The sequence below is a fragment of the Dipteris shenzhenensis genome, chromosome 1 (genome assembly GCF_047967505.1).
Source record: "Dipteris shenzhenensis isolate YYH24624 ecotype China chromosome 1, Dip_SZ_1.0, whole genome shotgun sequence".
NCBI lineage: Eukaryota > Viridiplantae > Streptophyta > Polypodiopsida > Gleicheniales > Dipteridaceae > Dipteris > Dipteris shenzhenensis.
This window is the reverse complement of record NC_141596.1, coordinates 20,134,360-20,154,264: the sequence shown is the minus strand read 5'-3', so window position 1 is coordinate 20,154,264 and position 19,905 is coordinate 20,134,360. Positions and strand designations below refer to the sequence as shown.

The 19,905-nt window shown below is 43.4% G+C and overlaps 1 protein-coding gene across 4 annotated transcripts in view; it reads left to right on the top strand.

Annotated features, from left to right (window-relative positions):
- Positions 1–19,403, top strand: part of PDE312 (Nucleic acid-binding, OB-fold-like protein) — an 81,573-nt gene extending 62,170 nt beyond the window's left edge. For 2 of the 4 annotated variants that reach the window (XM_087373112.1, XM_087373097.1), the window contains 5 exons: positions 496–672; positions 811–861; positions 6,471–6,622; positions 18,404–18,797; positions 18,935–19,403. In XM_087373112.1, coding sequence (XP_087229238.1) covers positions 496–672; positions 811–861; positions 6,471–6,622; positions 18,404–18,797; positions 18,935–18,985 — 825 coding nt within the window. In that variant the 3' untranslated portion in view covers positions 18,986–19,403. The remainder of the gene's footprint in view (positions 1–495; positions 673–810; positions 862–6,470; positions 6,623–18,403; positions 18,798–18,934) is intronic. The other 2 variants (XM_087373111.1, XM_087373105.1) reach the window with 2 other exon arrangements.
- Positions 19,404–19,905: the final 502 nt, after the last annotated feature.

The following is a 19,905-nucleotide window of genomic DNA, read 5'->3' as shown; positions in this document are numbered from 1 at the left end:
CTCTTTGCCCCCCAAAAAAAAACAGGGAAGTCCCGGGGCCAACTAATCAGAAGGATTCCTGGCTGGTTTGGGGGATCATATAGTCTATGGGCATAATTTGTGCAATCGGTTGCAAGTAAACTGTGCCGAATTCAATCTACCAATTGCTTTACAGTAGTGAGAGAATTGCACCCTTTGTACTACGAAGAACTACTACTACTCCTTGAATGCTCTTAAAGTATGCTGTCTTGATGGAGTCGACGGGCATCTGTCAAGAACTGCCTATGTTTTTTCTTTTTCTTTCTCAAATATGATAGAAGATACGTCGATTAATCCTCTTATGTTGAGTACTAAAAGATTCTCCAAATTGAAGTCCTTTACAGGTAACAACTCATGTTCTGATAAATTCATTAATAGAAAATTTCAAGGGAAAGGCTTTAAGAATGGAGGAAAATAGATCTTAATTAAGCAAGTACATTCGGAAACTGTTACTAAATTGTTTTACCTGTAAATTAGGCATGGCAGATTCACATGGCTGAGCAGATGGTTTTAGATGAGGAAGAGAGACGTGCTGCTGGAGAAATTGTTCAACCACCGAATATTCATGAAGCTTCAGGAAGGCTGTATATAGATAAAGATAGCTATTGGACCACGGAAAAAATAGGGAAGTTCAAGTTCCCTTCTGTTTTTCTGGTATGCAATTCTGGTTTTGACAGGATAAAATCTGTTAATCTGTTTAACATGGCTATTGTAACATCAGTCTGTCTAAAGTCACATTCTGCACTTCAAAATTAGATGGGCCTATGCTCATGTTTTCAAGTGTTGAAACAGACTCAACATGAATCTGAGCTGGATATTGAAGGAGCTTGGAAAGAGCGGCAGGTATGAGGGTACATTTTCAGATTCTCTCTGTCTACAAATGATGGCTTAATATATCAGTAGGTAAGTTTTGGCAACAGCTTGTATTTGGGTACTGATGCGGAAAAATGTGTTGCTCTGCTGAGTGGTCATTCATTTTGACTCTAGTTTGGTTAGGTGTTTTGTCCAACATCTCTCTCTCACTCTCAGTGGATGAGAGCACACAGTGGAGAGGAAGTCCAAATTGCAGGTTATGTTTTACTGCTGCTCATTGGTGCAGTTGATGTGGTCGTCTTTGTGAAAGGCAAAGAGGGCATGCAGATGCACCTGAATGCATTCGGTAAATTCTATAAACACTTGGTTATGCAAGTGAATATTATCAAGACAAAAGTCATGGTAATTGGCACATGAAACTGCAATTGTCTTTTATGTCGGAAGGGGGACCTCTAGAAGCAGTTGCATAATACGAGCACCTAGGCATTGAATTTGATGACAACTACAAGTGGAATGAGTGTATGGAAAGGAGAGTAGCGGGAGGGCTGAAAGCCTTATATAGCTTTTGAAACAGATGCAGGAAAGTACACTTATGGAGCTGGGAAATAAGAAATTCCTATACACTATGCTCTTGCAAACTGTATCCTCTATGGATTCACATGGGCACCGGACCCCTCAGGGCATATTGGAAAAGAATGGAGACAATCCACAAACGATTTCTCATCGGGGAGTTGGGAACTAAAGTAGCGGGAGGGCTGAAAGCCTTATATAGCTTTCAAAACAAATGCAGGAAAGTACATTTATGGAGCTCGAAAATGAGAAAGTTCCTATACACTATGCTTGTGTAGACAGTGGTCCTCTATGGATGCTCGGCATGGGCATCTGGCCATTCAGGGCATATTGGAAAAGAATAGAGACAATCCACAAACAGTTTCTCATCGGGGAGTTGGGAACCAAAGTACGAACCTTCAACCTGTACTAGCAAAGATAGGGATGATACCTCTTGACGTGCTAGTAGATGGTCTACCTCAACAAAGTGGAGAAAATGGAGGCAAACAGGATCCCATGTAGGGCAGCGAAGGCCACAAAACCACAAGATGGCACAAAGACGGTGTCAAATGGATGGAGCTGTGGGAATACAGCCTGTAGATATCCTTGTGGATGTGGGAGATATCTGATCTGGTTATATAGAAAATGCTACAGAATTATGGCAAGATCTGGGTCCGAAAAAAGGAGTTCTATAAACTTGAAATCAATTTAATGGTTAAATATGAAATGCACCAAGAGCAATACAAATGATACCAAGAGCCCAATCAACACAAAACCTATCAATCCATTCATGGACAAGCTCTGTGTGTTCCGTAGTTAACTAGAAATAGTAGGTTGGGATCTCAGACATGAAAAACGTCATGTAACTAGGAATCCTTGCGTCTGAGGTGAAAGATAAACGAATCCCAAGTGTCCCTCTCAAGAAGGTGAATGTGTCCTCGCTTTCTCCTTTCTTATGTGTGGGCTGCTCCACCATGTTGAAATCTCCACTAAGAATCCATGATTTTTCCTTTGAAGTCCATGAGAATAAATATTACACTCTCCCTATCTTAAGAAATCTAATCTTGGGCATATCAAACAAAGAGTAATCCACTGTGCCATGGAGGGGACAATGATACCATATTTAACAACTAGATGGAGAATAGAAGATGAAATAGAAATGAAAGTCCCTCCTCTAGTGCTTGTTGCACTAGACCAAAAAATGTGATGTGAGAGTAAGTTGTGTGGCTTTTTGCAAAGAGGATCATCAGTTTGTGTCCATGGAAATAAAGAATATCAGTAGGGCTTCCTGGAACTCTTGGATGAGGAAATCTGCCAAGACCCTGAATCAGCTGCCTTCGAAAGCAATGACAGCAACACCGCCAATGTTTCAGCTAATAATTCTATGAAGCCAATGGTGGAAGCATCCATGTCTAGCAAATATTTTGGCAGATGTCAAGGGTAGGAGTTCATTGAGGGAAAGAAATCCTATTGTGTGTGTCAAGTGGTAGGCGATTTGCTACTCGACCAAGCTTGGCTCTGATTTTGGAGTCTCTATCCTTGAAGCTAGAGAGAACAACCTCCATAAAGTCTCCAGCATCTGTTGATGAAAGCATTACCCTGTAGAATCTGGAAGTGGGAACCCTCCTTGGTGTGTGAGCCACAAATTGAGAAGTAGTACTAAGCTTGTCGCCCTAGTGGAAGCATCCATGGGCCTAGTCATTTTGGGAAAGGACAAAAGTGTAGCTCCACTGTGGGGAAGTACTGTTGAGCAGAAGGGAAGAGGGGCTGAGGTTGGGAGGGAGGGTGCGATTAGGCTTGGTCCGAAGAAGGATGCTTTGCGCCTCTTGGATTTGCTATCGAAGTCTTGCCACCACAAACCATAACCCATCACTGTCGAGGAGGGACTGAATATCTTACCAACTTGAAGAGGTGGGATTTCTGTTTGGGATCCTTTCTCTTTCTTGGGCAATCTCTAGCAAAGTTCCCATTAAGTCTGCAAATCCAAAAGTGATCTTGTCGCCCTGCAATCTCAATCCTCTGTTTGAAAAAGAAGCCATTTAGTGGCAAGCTTGCAGCCAATAGTAAACTTATGGAAGCTGATGAAGAGAGAAGTGATCCTTTTGTCTTCTTCCCAAGGGTCGAATTCTGATTTAAAAGGAAAGAGAATCGCGGGCTAGCTACTAACATTGCTAATTTAAGCCCCCCCCCCCCCTAAATACTAGTCTCACTCCTGCTAGAGTTAGGGGATATAGCAAGGGAGAAACTGCCTTGGGATGGGTAGGGAGAGTGCAAGCAAGCTCCCCAATGTTGGATGGTCTGAGCTCACCGAACAACATTGGGGCTGTGGGCTGATTTGTACAACATGTATTTGAGAATCCAAACCGTAGAAGGGTACCCTCCAAAAAAAAAAACTCCAATCTACTCTGTCATAAGCTTTCTCAAAATCTAGGAGTAGAATGGCAAGTCTTTGGCCACTCTGCATAGTCCACGGAGAAGCTTCCCAAAATGAAATATGTTATCAAAAATATACTTATGCTTGTGTATCATGTATAAGGGCTCGAAGAAGGGGCTTCATACACAAACTGATGGCTTTGGCCAAAATCTTATACAAGAGAGTGATGGTGTTCATCGGAAAATAAAATTCATGCAACCTCTCTTAGGGATGTGACTTGGCTTTTTATAGTAGTGGCATTTCCCTTTCTTCTTGGGTTGCCCTGCATCAGCCTTTGCATTATTTGACTGCTGTTTTGAAGTAGCCTTGGATTGAAAAAGGCACCAATATTTATTCCCTTTCCCTTGTCATGGGCCACAATTGCATGACCATTGCTATGCAATGATGAAGATATTTTGTGCCTTGTTTGTTCCTCTTGCACAGCAACAAGCTCGTAACTCCTCAAACTATAGGGATTGAGCATTACCTCTCAAAGACAAAGCAAGAGAAGTGTGAGCATTCAGGTAGGAATCAGACAATTATGACAATGTCCTAGGAATCAGTTCCTTCGGTGACATGACTCCATCAATATTTAGAAGGTGCTCTCAAAGATTCTGGATCTTTGTAAGATGATCAGCCATGTTGTCACATTCATGCATCTCCAAACTCTCAAGCTTCTTTTTGAGAAAAGAGACTCTTGTCTCATTCTTGGCTTGAAACATGGTCTCAAGAATCTGCTGTCCATGTTGCGAAGTCCTGCATTAACGGAACAGATGTGAGGAACGATGGGTCTCTTGACTGACATAGAGATACATGGCTAGGGCCTGAGCATTAGGTGAGTTCCACCCCCTGATCTTGTGTGGGGGCTAGAGGTCCTGCAGCTTGTTGTCGAACAACTTGTTGTGCACCTTTGGGTGGTGTGGCAGGTAAATATTTTTAAGACGAAACTCATTTTTTGGGGCATATTCCTTGCAACCAACAGATTTTTGAACATAAAACTCCACAAAGAGTAGTTGGTTCCATTCAACTTGTTCTCTGGTGCCAAACCCCCAAGCACATATTCTCCTTGTTGATCTATTATCCTGCAAACAAAAATTCAGAGAATGCTTGTAGTTTGACCTAAAAATATGATTCACACTGAGTCAAAATTCTTGCAAAAGACCCAACTCTGCCATTGGACCACATATTTGTAGATTTCAAAGCAGTAGATGGCAAATATGTAGCTTCAATTATAGGACACACGAACGAAGAGCATTGATGAAAGCAACATGAGTGACGAACTGAGTGCCTGAGTGATGGGTGGAGTGACAAATCGAGTGACTTCTCAAAGAATTGAGACGGTACATGGAGTGTCATGTGACTATGAATAGAGGAATGACACACAGGTTGGCAGTGACGGAGCTGAATGAGACACATAGAACTTAGGTGGCAGCTCCTCGTCGTTTATGTATTCTGACAATTGGCTGCATCGACAATCATAAGCCACTCCCATTGTTACTCTATCATACAATGTGCTGGCTCCCATCTTCACCCGTCAAGATTTTTTCTTGAAAGAAAGATGGTTTGCTGAAATACGTTGTCCTAAAGTAGGACTAGCTTGAGCTTGTAGGGGTGTAGGATTTTAAACCCAAATATTGGGTTTGGGGATGAGACGAAAACACCAAAGTGTGGAGTTGTATTTAGCATGCAAGAGTTGTGTATTTGAGAAAGACCAATATGAGGATTATATCCTCTACATAGGAGACTAGGGTAAAAAGCCTCCTAATTGGAGGGAACAAGTTGTCCCAAGAGTGTAGTACTCATAATTCAACAGCATTTACAAAAGGACCCGACATTTGAGAAGCCCTCCTACAACCCGGGGTGCATGCAAGGGGAAAAGGAGACTCAAAACATGCATCTAGAATGATTATTGAGTGAGAGAAAGTCTCTCTCCTTTGCAAATGATGAGAAAACGTGCCTAGAGTGACCAATTGTGCAGTCCCACGCATGCTGCAATGCTCTACAAGAGACCTCTAGATGGTCTCTGTGGTAGTCCCTTCGTGCATAGTAGTGGTCTGCAATGAGCTACTGACGATCATGGTGTGCTCGTCTAAGGGTTCAAGGAGGAGATGGGAAGCTGGTTTCGGAGAAAGGGAGAGGGGAGGTCTTGCAAAAAGGTGCACAAGAGCCATGGAGGGGGTCGATAGAATGTGCTTGCTAGAGTCTGAGGTGATGCAAAATAGGAGGGTAATAAGTGATAAGATGCCACTTGGTTGTCATGTTTGTTGCAAGTGGAATTGTAGAATGCCTTGAATTTCCTTATTCCACGCATCCACTGCTACTATTTTTTTTTTCCACATGGAGGCAAGCCATGCGACTCTCACAAACCTTAGGTTTGGCCAAAATTAACCAAACTATGTGTGCACGAGTTAGGTGGACTTTAAAAATGGCACCACTACCCTATATGTATTAATATAGAAGATGATATGATTTTGTAACATGGTGTCTTGTGTTAAGGATTTTGCAAAGTTAACGTTCATTTTGGCTTGCTTTATGAAGAAGAATTAGAAATTTTAAGAACCTGTGCTGTTCTTGAAATCTGGATCCAAAAAACTTAATTCCTATTGACATTGTGATAAAATCTTCTCTCAATTATTCATGCTCTCATGAGTTATTTATGGTGGGTTGATATATGAAGGCTATAAACAAGGCAAGGGAGAAAGCAGAGTTGAGAGGTGAAAAGTACGAATATCCCAAGCTGAAGGGAGATTTGTATCTGGAGGAATTAGATGCAATGCATCGACTGCGGTACCTAGATGAGAATGAAGCTCTTGAGCGTGATAAAATCAAGTAACTCCCTCTCTCTCTCTCTCTCTCTCTCTCTCTCTCCCCCCCCTTCCCAAACCCCCCCCCCCTCATGCACACACGCACAGGCACACACACATGCATGCACACACAACAGAAAGAAAATACTTGTTTGGCATGCATGCAATAACGTTCTACTTTAAAGTGACATTTATGTGTTGAGTGACATTGGTCATGCATACCGATGTATTTCTATCTTGCATACCGATGTATTTCCTTATCAATAGCTCTCTATTGGGTCTTCCATAGGTAGCTTGAAGGAGAGTATTAGAGGGACTTGGGAGGGACCTTTTCTTCTTTATAGAGGCTACGGCAGCCTAGAGAGAGAAGAATACTTTAGTGCCAAAACTCAAGGTCAGCAAATAATTTCAAAGAGGCATGGGGATGCCTGCCATGTGAGGTAGGTTAAACCTTGTATGGTTCTCTAGTCTTCCAGTTGGAGGCTGCCTAAAAAGACCAAAAGATCACTTTGAATCTGCACGCTTAGGAGTGTGAGACATCGTAGAGAAAGTTGGAAGCTCAATCATGAGCTTTGTGAGCTAAGGTGGCTTAGGTGGCACAGCAGTGAAAGGGCAGCATACCCTAGAGCTGGAAGAGCATAAGGGAGAAAGGCATCTCCTAGGCAATGTGTATCCTACATACTGCCGCACTCAAATCCTTCCCTTACGCAACATTTGAGTAGCATGTACTCCTAAAATGTAGAGCGGAAAATTGAATACATCTTGAAAAATCTAAAATTTAGAAACTACATGAAGAACTGCGACGAGGAGACTATGGTAGTCAGATAGAGTGTAAGAAAGAGTTTTGAAAAAAGCTTTCTATCTTGGAAATATTCCAAATATGAATTTTTCTAAATATAATTTTTGAATTGGAGAAACATGCATAAACATACTCAATAAATTTGTCCTACGTGCTAAAAATAGAAAGAAAGAAAGAAATTTTATTAGAGTCTTCGGAGGACCGATGGGTCTATGAGACTGAAAGAAAACCTGATACAAATCACAGTAAGGGTGGAGCTACTAAACGAGCATCATCACCCGTGCTGAGTCCTAAGTCTAATCATACATAATCAAATACATCTGGGTGTGACAATGAAAAGAAAAAAGACTGGAGCGAGAGTGGAATCCTCCGCATGTCATATAACCAGACTGAAGGTGAAAGACAGCTATCACCACTCTTTCTACAACGGGATTTAAGCTCTCAAAAAAAAAACTCTTCCTCACTCCCTCTCTCTCAAGATGCACTAGGGTTCAGGACAAATCGTCGGGCTGGACCCCCCCGAAGGTCTTTATTCATTACAGAAAATCTGTTACAGAAGTTCAGCATAGAGCTATCTCGTAAAATCCCTATTACAAAACGTGAAAAATCCCTTCTTTTACAAGAGCTTCAAGCTCCATTTAAATTGGCAACATGCCACTTGTCTAAAATCTAGACTAAATCCTATTACAAGCCACTAAGGGCCATTCTGGAGTCTTCAAAGCTCTCGGTCACACGGACCGCCTCCTAGATGCTTGTCAGGCTCCCATTTCGCTTAGGAAAAATAATCCTTCCTAGTACCTGCAACAATTAATTAAAGCGCACCACCATGGTACCCATTAATTGTTAGCGCTTTGCATGCAAATAACACACTGTGGACTAATCCTAGTCACGGTGGGCGTCCCCACTGAACACATGTGCACATCTAAACAAATATATATACAAATAAACATATATATATTCTCTGGTTGACCGGAGTCAACACTCTTGATTATAATTAAAGAGCTTTGACCAAAGGTCAAGGCGCCTTAATTATAGCCAAGTCTCTCCAACCAAAGTTGGCACATCTTGGTTAATCAGGGTTAACCCTCTTGGCGCATGCCAAGTCTTGTTGACCGAAGTCAACACTCTCTGACCGCAGTCAGGTTTACTTGACTGGAGTCAAGTATCTTTGACCGTAGTCAATCCTTTGATCATTAAAATAACTCTTTGACCGTAATTAACACATATAAAACTCTTTAATTATGATCAAATAAATGGTCAACTGTACTTTGACTTAGGATATTTACATTGTGGTGACATCCCCTCGGCTTCTATTCAGTTGACCTCAACTGAAAAGCTTCCTTGTAAACATCCAAAAGCTGTGGATGATCGGATAACATGTCTTCGTCCATCCACTTGGCATCTAATGCCGTATAATTCTTGAATTTTACAAGATACCTGTAAAATTCCTTACCCTGAGGGCCTTTACGTACAATATGGTACACAATTTGCTCTGGCTGAAGGACTTCCTCCAGCTCATCCACTTCTGGTGGATCTTCTGATACTGGTTCTGTAGGCTCTGGTCCCTGGAATTTCTTTAGAAGACTCACATGGAATGCATTGTGAATCCTCCAATGCTCTGGCAATGCTAATCTGTATGCAACCTCATTTATTCTTTCTGTAACCCTGAAAGGGCCATAGTATCTGGGAGATAACTTTGCATACACTTTCTGTTTGCCTTTAAACTTGCGGAGCCTAGCTTTTTCAAACCTCAAAAGTACCCAGTCCCCTTCCTTGAGATCTAGCTGTCTCCTATGTTTATCTGCAGCTCTTTTATGTTTCTCTTGAGACCTTTCAATTGCTGTCCGGACTTGGTTGTAAGCTGTCTGGAGGTCTCTTACAAACTGATCAGCTGCAAATATTTCATCTTTGGTCCTTAATATAGGTGGCAAAATCACTTTCCCATATATGATTTCAAAAGGGGCTTTCCCTGTAGAGCTATGTACTGTATTATTGTAAGCAAACTCTACTAACGGTAGGTACTTTTCCCAGTCTGAACTTTGGTCACCCACGTAGCATTTCAGCATATCCAAAATGGTAGAATTTGCTACTTCACTTTGACCATCTGTCTGGGGATGGAAAGAAGAAGAAAAATTCAGATTCGTCCCCATGTTATCAAATAAAGCTCTCCAGAATAGACTGGTCATTCTGGGATCTCGATCACTAACAATGGACTTAGGCATACCATGATGTTTAAAGATCTGTGCCATGAACAGCTTAGCCATATGATCTGCCTTTATGGTTTTGCGAACCGGAAGGAAATGAGCTTGCTTGCTGAATCTATCAATGATAGTCCAAATCCCATCATTCCCTGACTTTGATCTCGGCAAATCAAAAATAAAATCCATTGTAATGCTTTCCCATGGTGCCTGAGGCACGGGAAGAGGCATAAGTAGGCCAGGTGCCTTCCGTCTATCGTACTTTATTTTCTGACACGTAAGGCATTCAGTAACAAACTGATGTGTATCTTTCCGCATTCCTGGCCAAAAGAAATACCTTTCTAGGGCTAGAGTTGTTGCTGTAATTCCTCTATGTCCAGCATAGGGAGGTGCATGGCATTCCCCCAAAATCTTTTTCCTCATCTCCTGGGTGATGCATAGGCAATCATCTTTCATTAAATACCTATCTTTCAGGGAATAGTGACTGGTGGATTGCCCTTCTTGCATTTGCTGTAAAATTTCACCAAAATCAGAATCATGAGCATATTGCTCCCTCATACTTTCCAGGTCTTGATGATAAGCAATAGTTACATTATTGACCTGGGGTCTTCGGGACAAGGCATCTGCCACTCTGTTCCGAATTCCTGGAGTATGGACAATCTGAAAATGATACATTGACAGCATGTTTGCCCATTTCATATGCTTCTCTGAAAGCTTGGTCTGAGTCAAAAAGTATTTCAGACTTTGGTGATCTGTTTTGACAGTAAAATCTGCACCCAAAAGATAGTGTTTCCATGTATGGATGGCATGAATTACAGCCAATAACTCTTTCTCATAGATTCCTAAATATCTTTCCGCATCCCGAAGTCGCCTGCTTTCATAGGCTACTACATGACCATTCTGATGCAATGCAGCCCTAACACATTCTCCACAAGCATCGCAATCCACATCAAAAGACTGATAAAGATCCGGAACTACCAGAATAGGCTCTGTAGTCAACTTTTCCTTGAGTGTATTGAATGCTTTCTTTTGTGATAATCCCCATGTGAAGGCTGCATTTTTCTTAGTGAGGTCATGTAATGGAGCTGCGATATCAGCAAAATGTCTGATAAACCTTCTGTAGTAAGAACACAAGCCTAAAAAGCTTCGAACTTCATGCACAGTTTTCAGCTCTGGCCATTCCTGAATGGCACGGATCTTTGCTGGATCCATTTGTATCCCATTCTTGGATATTATATGCCCCAGATAGTGGATTTCTTCCAGGAAGAATTCACTTTTCTTGCTGTTTGCATAGAGCTGATGATTTCTCAGCTCTTGAAACACTATAGCAAGATGCTCTCTGTGGTCTTGCTCTGTCTTAGAAAAAACTAAGATATCATCAAAGAAAGTACCCGTAAAATGCCTGTACTTCCGGAAGATACGATCCATCATTCTATTGAATGTGGCTGGAGCATTTGTCAACCCAAAAGGCATCACTAAGTATTCATACAACCCGAATGTAGTGCGGAATGCTGTCTTGTGTACATCCTGAGGTTGTATCCTCACTTGGTGATAGCCACTCTTCAAGTCTATCCTGCTGAAAACTGAAGCTCCGTTTAACTGATTGAGTACATCATCAATACGCGGAATAGGGAATCTATTCTTGATGGTCATTTTGTTCAGTGCGCGATAATCGATGCACATACGGAATGAACCATCTTTCTTCTGTACTAATAGTACAGGGGAACAAAAAGGAGACGAGCTGGGATGAATCAACCCTTTGGACAGCAAGTCCTGTACCTGAGCCATAATCTCCTCTCTCTGAGTCGCACTGACTCTATAAGGGGGTCTATTTGGTGGCTCACTACCAGGCATTAACTCTATCTGATGATCTTCAGGTCTCTCTGGGGGTAACTCCCCTGGCAAAACGTCAGAAAAACAATCTTTAAAGTTTACCAGAAACTGAAACTTATCTTTGTCTGCATCATTCATTTCAGCATGCATATCATTCTCTTTTTCTTTTACAAAAACCATGTACGCAGAAATTGCAGACTTTATTGCTTTACCGCATGAAACATCAGATACAATGGGGATAGTGTCCCCTTTATTTCTGGCAATTAAACGCTGATTTTTCCCCCTATGCACAAACTCCAGCACTCTTTCAGGAAGAGTCAACTTCACTGCCTTGCGGTGAAACCAAGGCATCCCCAAAACTACATCATAATGTTTCAGTGGAGAAATGAAAAAGTCTTCCTGGTCCACATAACTCTGAACATGAAGACGGAGCTTCCCTATCAAGGTAGTAACTGGCACAGGATTCCCACAAAACATTTGATCGGCATCCAAAGCCCTGCCGAACTCTTCCGTCTTTATTCCCAGCGTCAGGGCTAGATCCTCTGATATAAAATTATCAGTAGCCCCTGGATCAAATAAAATTAGCGCTTGCTGGTCTCTAACTTTGCCCCATGATAGCAGCACTCTCGTTCTTCTGGGTTCAAAGCATGACCCAGTATATCAGGAATACCCCCCGCCATTGGCTTTTGCGGTCCTCGTGGCTTCTCTGCCTCTTTTCCCTTCGATGTTGAAGGCTTTTCTGGGCATTGGGCAGCCACATGCCCCTCTTTACCGCACCTGAAGCATTTCCCATCTCTACGGAATTCCGCTATCTGTTCAGGGGTGAATAGAGATTTGCCCTTATAAGTCTTTGAAAACTGAGTACCCCTCGGCTTCTGAGGCTGAAACCCTTTCTTTTCAGCCTTGGGGTACTCTTTCTTTTCTGATTTTGTAAAGTCAGTTTTCTTTTTATCAACACGTCCTTCATGCAGGGATGGCACTGTAGATGGATCTTGTAGCGGCACAAGACTCGCTACTGAAGCTGAATGCATAAGATCTTGAATATTCTTTGCCCCCAAAGCATTCACTACTGCCTGAATTCTTGGAGTGAGACCTGCTCTGTACTTCCTCATCTGGGTGCCTTTGGAGATCTTTTTGAACGGTGCAACCTGCAAATAAGCATCCCAGAACTTTTGGTTGTAGCCATCCACTGTATCTCCTGCATCCATGTGCAAGCTGTCCCAATCTTGAAGAACATGGTCTCTAAACTGTTTAGGCATGAACTGCTGGTAGAAGGCTTTCTTGAAGCCCTTCCACTTCCTTGGGGCTGACCCATCTGTGGTCAGTGCACTCCACCATGCACTAGCCGTTGCTGTCAAGTGTAAACTGACCATTCTTAATTTGGAGGATTCTGAAAATTTTTCTGTACCGAATGCAGCATCAAACTGTCTGATAAACTGCAATGCTTTGTCTGTATGACCATACTGTCCATTGTAGGTCATAAACTTGACAGATTTTCCTCCCTCTTTAAATTCCCTGGTCGCTTTGGAAGACTTTCTCTTCCTAGACTTCTCGTGTTTCCTTCTTTTCCTGGATGGTTTATCTGATAAGGAAGAAGAAGACACAGAAGTCGAACTCGAGGTAGACGGTGATGGACTAGGAGATCGGTGATGATGCCTCGATCTCTTTTTACTATGGGACCGTCTCCTATGAGATCTATGAGATCTCTCTTTCTCAGACTGTACACGAGAGTGTGCCTCTGGCATTGGCACGTCATACACTGGATTATGCATAGCTTCTGCTGGAAACAAATACTGAGCCCTGGGATCCCTTTTGAGATTTTCCAGCTCTTGTATACGAGTGCATACCATCTGTTCAAATTCTTGTTGAGTTTGCGGCACATTTCTCTGTCCTGGATGTACATCCCTATCTTGTGAATCCCACTGGATAGGTGATTGATCCATATTCTGAGATCTGCAGGTTTCTCACACAGTGCGGGTAACTGATGCACTCTACTTTTGCTTTTTCAACAGAAAAAGTACCTCAACAAGAGGTGTTTTGCATTTACACTCTATGCCAGTACTGGCTGTCAGTTCAAGGCATATACCCACACAGTGGCCAAAGCATCAACAACTATATTGCCCTTTTCTGGCTGCTGCAGATGGCTTCAAAAGGCATCTGTTTTTCCCTCTTTTTACTGCTCAAAGGCATGCATACTCTTTTTCTGCAAATCTCTGATTCCTCTGTTTTTCTGCTGTTTTCTGACAGTAGAAAGTCTGACAAACAGATGAAAATCACTAGCAGAAACAATCTCTGCAACTGTTGTTTTTTTTTTTTTTTTTTGGGAAAAGGAACAGTAACCAGATAGAGTAACTGGCTAGTTACTCTAACCAGACTGATTGGTTCTGGTCTGGTTAGTTTGCAACTGGGCCAACTGGACTGGTCACAGTCTGGTTGCAGTGTGACCTGACTGGTCTGGTTGGGTCAACTAACTGGACCTCTAGCCAGTCCACTACCAAGCTTAATTAAATGAACCCCTGGTTATCCATGTCAGCATCCATGTCACCTGTCAGAATGCCAGGTCATCTCACACGTGCATGCCACGTCAGCAATTGCGCTGTCTGCCACGTGTACTGCCACGTCAGCTGCTGAGTTGTCTGCCACGTGTTAGATCTGCCACGTCAGCTGCTGAGCTGTCTGCCACGTGTTAGATCTGCCACGTCAGCTGCTAAGGTCAAAGACGGGGGTGCAGGCGACGGAATTCTGTCGATCATCACGCATCGCGCGTTACGCCCCTGTTTCACCGACGCATCTCCTTCCATGAAGCGTCGCAAAAACAGCCATGGAAGGATTTTAGCTCGCGTTTATTATCTCCGTCCGCAACTCTGTTAGACAAGGAGCCTGCGCCTCCGTGAAGAAGTCGCTACGCTTGAAGGCGTCGTCACCACACGGGAAGCGTGACGGAATATTGAGCCAGCGAAATTGACATTCACGTCTGGTGGGAGCACTCAGCGTCGCCAACCCAACGAATCTCCGTCTGTTCCTATTCGCGTATACACTTCTTCTTCGCCGTGTCTAGTTCAGGTGGACAACGCCGTTTGCGTGTCCACAAGCTTCCTTGCTTGTAAAGACTAGGTGTATCTAGTCGCTAGCGGAAGGGTATGACAGTCAATTGTCCCCTCCATATGCGCCCAGTACTTCTCAAAATGCACTTGGCCTTCCATCGAGATCACCGTCATCAACAAATCTTCCTCCACAAACGATCGCTTCACTTTTTCGGCATCAACATTCACGATGTGCAGGAATGAAAATGTGCGACCAAGATGATCTTTTAGTCGTGCACCAAATTCTCCACGCACTGGGACCTTCACGGGCTATTGGGTACACAACCCCCCCCCCCCCCCCCCCCTTGCAATCTTGAACCGTGCTTCTTTGAAGGAAAAAAAAAAAGCAAACCTTGCTCTGATACCAATAAAACCAGACTGAAGGTGAAAGACAGCTATCACCACTCTTTCTACAACGGGATTTAAGCTCTAAAAAAAAAAACTCTTCCTCACTCCCTCTCTCTCAAGATGCACTAGGGCCCAGGACAAATCGTCGGGCTGGACCCCCCCGAAGGTCTTTATTCATTCCAGAAAATCTGTTACAGAAGTTCAGCATAGAGCTATCTCGTAAAATCCCTATTACAAAATGTGAAAAATCCCTTCTTTTACAAGAGCTTCAAGCTCCATTCAAATTGGCAACATGCCACTTGTCTAAAATCTAGACTAAATCCTATTACAAGCCACTAAGGGCCATTCTGGAGTCTTCAAAGCTCTCGGTCACACGGACCGCCTCCTAGATGCCGCTAGGCATCTCTGATCTGGGTAAGCGAGGAATCTGGAAAGGAGCCCGAAGCCGTCTCTGAAGAGACAGTGGTAGCGACCTCGGATCTCGTAGTACATTGGGCACCTGAAAATAAAATGCTCCTCCGACTCAACCTCCTGACAGTCGCATAATGTGCATATGCGATGCTCCCTTGGGATCCCCTCTGCTCTGTCGCTCTCTATGCGGAGGCGGTGTGATGATACCCGAAATTGTCCGATGGAGATCCATAGTGAGTGAGGCATGTGAAGCTTAGTGTACCCCAGTGGCGTGATGAATCCCTCCTCCGAAATACGAAGACAGTGTGCTTGAATATACATATGGTTGCAGGATAACAGTGGAATGAAGATATCTTTGCAAATTCTTCTGAAGTGAGTGTGTAGAAGCTCAGCTTCACTGGAAGCTCCCTCGGCTCCAACTAGGTTCTAAAGGTGTATAGCTGCATGAGATCCTCTCGAATGACCTGGTTGGTGTGTAGCCCGATCGGGATGGTGGGTAGGAGTACCGGAGGGGCATCCAAACTGTATTGAAAAGGAGGTATCCTATCGATGTGAAACCCCAGTCTCACAAACCATCTGTGAGTCTGTGCATACCAGCCTCGCTCATCTCCCTCTGCTGCCAACCTCTTGGAGGAACTGAGAGCCAACCATGGCAACCTCTGTCTCCCTGATGTGCAGTCCCCATATGATCTAACCCGGTGTAGATATGTGATGGTTTGAAAGGCTGCATCTAGCTGGAGTGGAGAAGCACCAAACTCGGCCCGAATGATATGATGTGGTACAGATGGGTTCCCCCGGATCATCCATGAGAGCATAAGGATCTGCAGGCGCTCCACCTGTGTCTACTCTATATTTGACATGTTAGGTCCCCAACAAGAGCTGGCATACATACCGGCTAGTCGGACCAAGGAGTCGAAGAGGAGAGCCTTGGTCCGAGGGTCCTGGAAGTGGGAGTGGAAGCACTGTCTCTCTAGCTGAGCCAGTGAGGCATATCCCCTGCTCAGTCTGGCTTGCATGGCTGGTCTCATCGTGAAGGTCAGGCCGGAGAAGATGACCCCCAAGTAAGTGTATGAGGATACGATCTCAACTGGTGACCCACCGAAAGTGAACTGCTTCCGGTGCATGTTTGCTTGAGAGGTGTTAAAGATCATGACCTTGGTCTTGCCAAGGTTGACCTCCAAATCATGGGATAAACAAAAAGCCTGCAGTGCGTCCAGGTGTCGCTGGAGCCCCTCGGGTGTGGATGATAAGAGTGCCACGTCATCTGCATAAAGAAGAATCTTGATGATGATCCCGGCAAGCGAGCAATTGGTCCCTCCGGAAGCCCCCATGAAAGTCTCAAGCTCATCGATGTAGAGGCTAAACAGGGTTGGTGATAAGGGACAACCCTGTTTGACCCCTATGGTGCTCAAGGTCTCATTTGTCCAACCTGCGCCTGTCCGAACTCTGCCTGAGACACTCTCATAAAGTGCCATGATTGCCCAGATGATCTCCTGGTCGAATCCTAGTGCCTGTAGGCGTGTGATGAGTCGAGCTCGAGGTATTGTGTCAAAGGCTTTGCGGAAATCCACATAGAGCCATCACGTTATGAAGATCAAGGGGGGAATAATGGTTCCATAAGGGAAGTAAAAAAGCTTTGAAATTTGTGATCTCCAAAAACAGGAAGTTGTTATAGAGACCATTGTCAGCAGGTACATTGGATTAATGGAGGAAGAAATTAGAAGTTTTCCCTATGCCAAGTGTGACTTATAGCCTCTCCTACTGAAGATTGATTTCCTCCTCCTGTAACTCATGTACTTCTTCTACTTTTGTATTATGCATGCTCATGCTGCATATTTGTTAACATATATATTGCTTTACTAACTCCAAATATTAGGCCTTGTTTTTTGCATCATTAGAAGATAACAAATTCGTGGGCTGCTTCTTACTTGTCCATGGCACATCACTAGAACCAAATGTAAGGCATAATCTTTAGTGGTCTCAAGATCACCCACATCTCTAGTAAGTTTAAATATGCATTCCACTTGTAGTTGTCAGTAAATTCCAGCCCTAAATATTTATATGAGTTGATTGTGTCCAAAGGCTCATCTTCGAAAGTGACATCAACTTGTTTATTGCGAGTTCCAATGACCATGACGTTTGTTTTAACCATGTTGACCTGCATTCTGAGTGTCTACACACACACACACACACATACGCACGCACGCACGGAGAGAGAGAGAGAGAGAGAGAGAGAGAGAGAGAGATGTATTAACGTCTGCGGAAGACCTCACAAGCCTATGGGACAAGGTACAAAGTACACCAAAAGGATGATCTCATACAAGTCTTAGTGGGCTGGAGCAAAGGGCGCACTAAGGCCCTTGCTTGGTGTAAGACTACTAAACTGTTAAACTGATAAAATGATAAGCTGATAGATTGATAACCTGAGAACCTGATAATTCTACAGAGCTCAATAGCTCCAAAATCAGATCTAACCCGGAGACTAGCAAGTATCTGTGAGCTGTAGCATGCTGAGATCCGAGACTCAGGTTCAGAAGCCAAAGCCCAGCACCATGGTGGCTCGCCTGTGAGCGGTGAAAATGTCTCGGATCTGCGTCTGTCGGGCTGTGTCATGCTGTGGTGGTGGAGGGGGACGTGCTCTTCTTGATCTCTGAACCCGTTGGGCTTGTTCAAAGTAACCCCTCGCCTCGAGCGGTCTCCTTTGAGGAAAGCTGTGATAGGACGGACCTCAATAGAGTGTGCTCTCCGTGCTGCAGGTGGTCTCTGCATCTCTCTCAGTAATCCAGGCTGCCCGCATGTCAACTATCTCCTCCACCTCCATCCCGATGTGTCCTGGAGCTGATTCAAATGCATAGAAGTTTGTGACGTGACACTGAGCTCTGTCAGCCTGTCTGTCTTGTGGCCTGATCGCCTCCTGCTGCTCTCTGATCTATCATAGTAGAGTCTGAGTCCTGTCAAAGCAACCCATAAACTTTTCATCCTTGTCATTGACAATCTCCTGGAGGAACCCATGTTATTGTTGGTTTTATCGTTACTAGAAGAAAAAAAGCTTATATTCATGAGAGAGAGAGAGAGAGAGAGTATTATATTTCCACATATGCCTATACACCTCTCTTTTTTGGGGTGGGTTGTAGCCGTTTAGAGTTGGGCCTCCCTTTTGAGGAGCCTGGCAGGTATGCAGATGATAGTGTTTTTGGAGAAAATCGATACAATCCTCGTGAGAAACGATGGCGACATGATTATATTGGTGATTCACCAAGATCAAGAGATAAGAGAGAGAGACGACGTCGTTCACGCTCTTCAGAATTGGTTGCTGAAGGAGAGGAGCAGCAGGGTCGAAAGGGAAGCAGTCCTATAAAGGCAGGGAGAGACCTCCAAGGCAGTGGTTCAAAGAAAGCTAGCACCGAAGAAACTTTTTTAGAGAAGTCTGCAGAGAGCAGGGAAGCGAGAAGCAGCACTGGAAAGGTGGTCAATGGAACAGAGTCCTCCAGAGTCCTTGACAACAATAAGGGCATGTTCAAGCTAAGGGTATGACTTCTAGCCTTGATCAATGCTTGTCGCAAAACAATAGTATTTGCAAAGGTCATGCTGTTTCAATTTTCAAATTAGTATACATTCTTTTGAAGACTTTGATGATAGACTTTGATTAAATAATCTGGTTGAAGTCACAGGAGGAACAAACAGAAGAAGATGGAACAGATGCAGCCAAGGATTAAATATTCCATGTACTTTGGGTTGGTAGCACAAAGCTGCAATTAGCACATGGCCCCGCCCCTCAACAAGGGGGAAGAAAACAACTAACAGCGACTTTTAGGTTTGGATTATTGCATTTATTGTAATCTCTTTCTGGGCCCTTTTCTAATTGATCTCTGCAATGATGAATGGTTCTTGAAGCTTCAACACACTTGTCCATTGGATACTTGTACTATGGAAGATGGACCAGATATTGCATTGGAATAGATGCTCTTCTAAACAGTTTATTATCAAAACTTAAGCACTGGACATGGGAACCCATCTATTATGGTAGCCTAGATATATTGTTTCTAAAGCAAACTCTATGTGGATCGCCTGGTCTATAGAGCTGTTGTATAAGATGTGACCGCTTTTTTTTATTTCATGAGAGTTGATTGTCGAGGTGCCTCGCTTTGTGACTATATTATGCATATTTCATGTTGACAAACTCTTTGTGAATATATTATGCATATTTCGTGTTGACAAATTGTATTAATTTTGTTGTGTCAATTGGCGAATCAGATTTTCTGATACGAATTTCATTTCCTTTTCTGACATTTCTGGTATGCAATAGCGTCATGGCAGGCTGGAGGGGAGAGGAATTGCAAGGGGGATGGGGAGAGAGAAAAGGAGGGGGGGAGGGAGGATTCTTTGAGTGTTTTTTGTGATTGGATTTATTGTATTTCATATCTGGTATTGCAAATGCTTGCCTTTATATGATCGCCAAGCATTGTTGTAATTGGCGTATAACCATGGTATTTTTTCAGAATCGCCAAGAATAATTGTAATTGGGGTTTAATCCTGGTATTTGTTAGAATCTTTTGTTTATGAGGTTTCTTCTTAGGGTTTTACATTTTATACATCATGCGTATGCCCTTGGTTTTACTAAAGATTGTGTTTGACG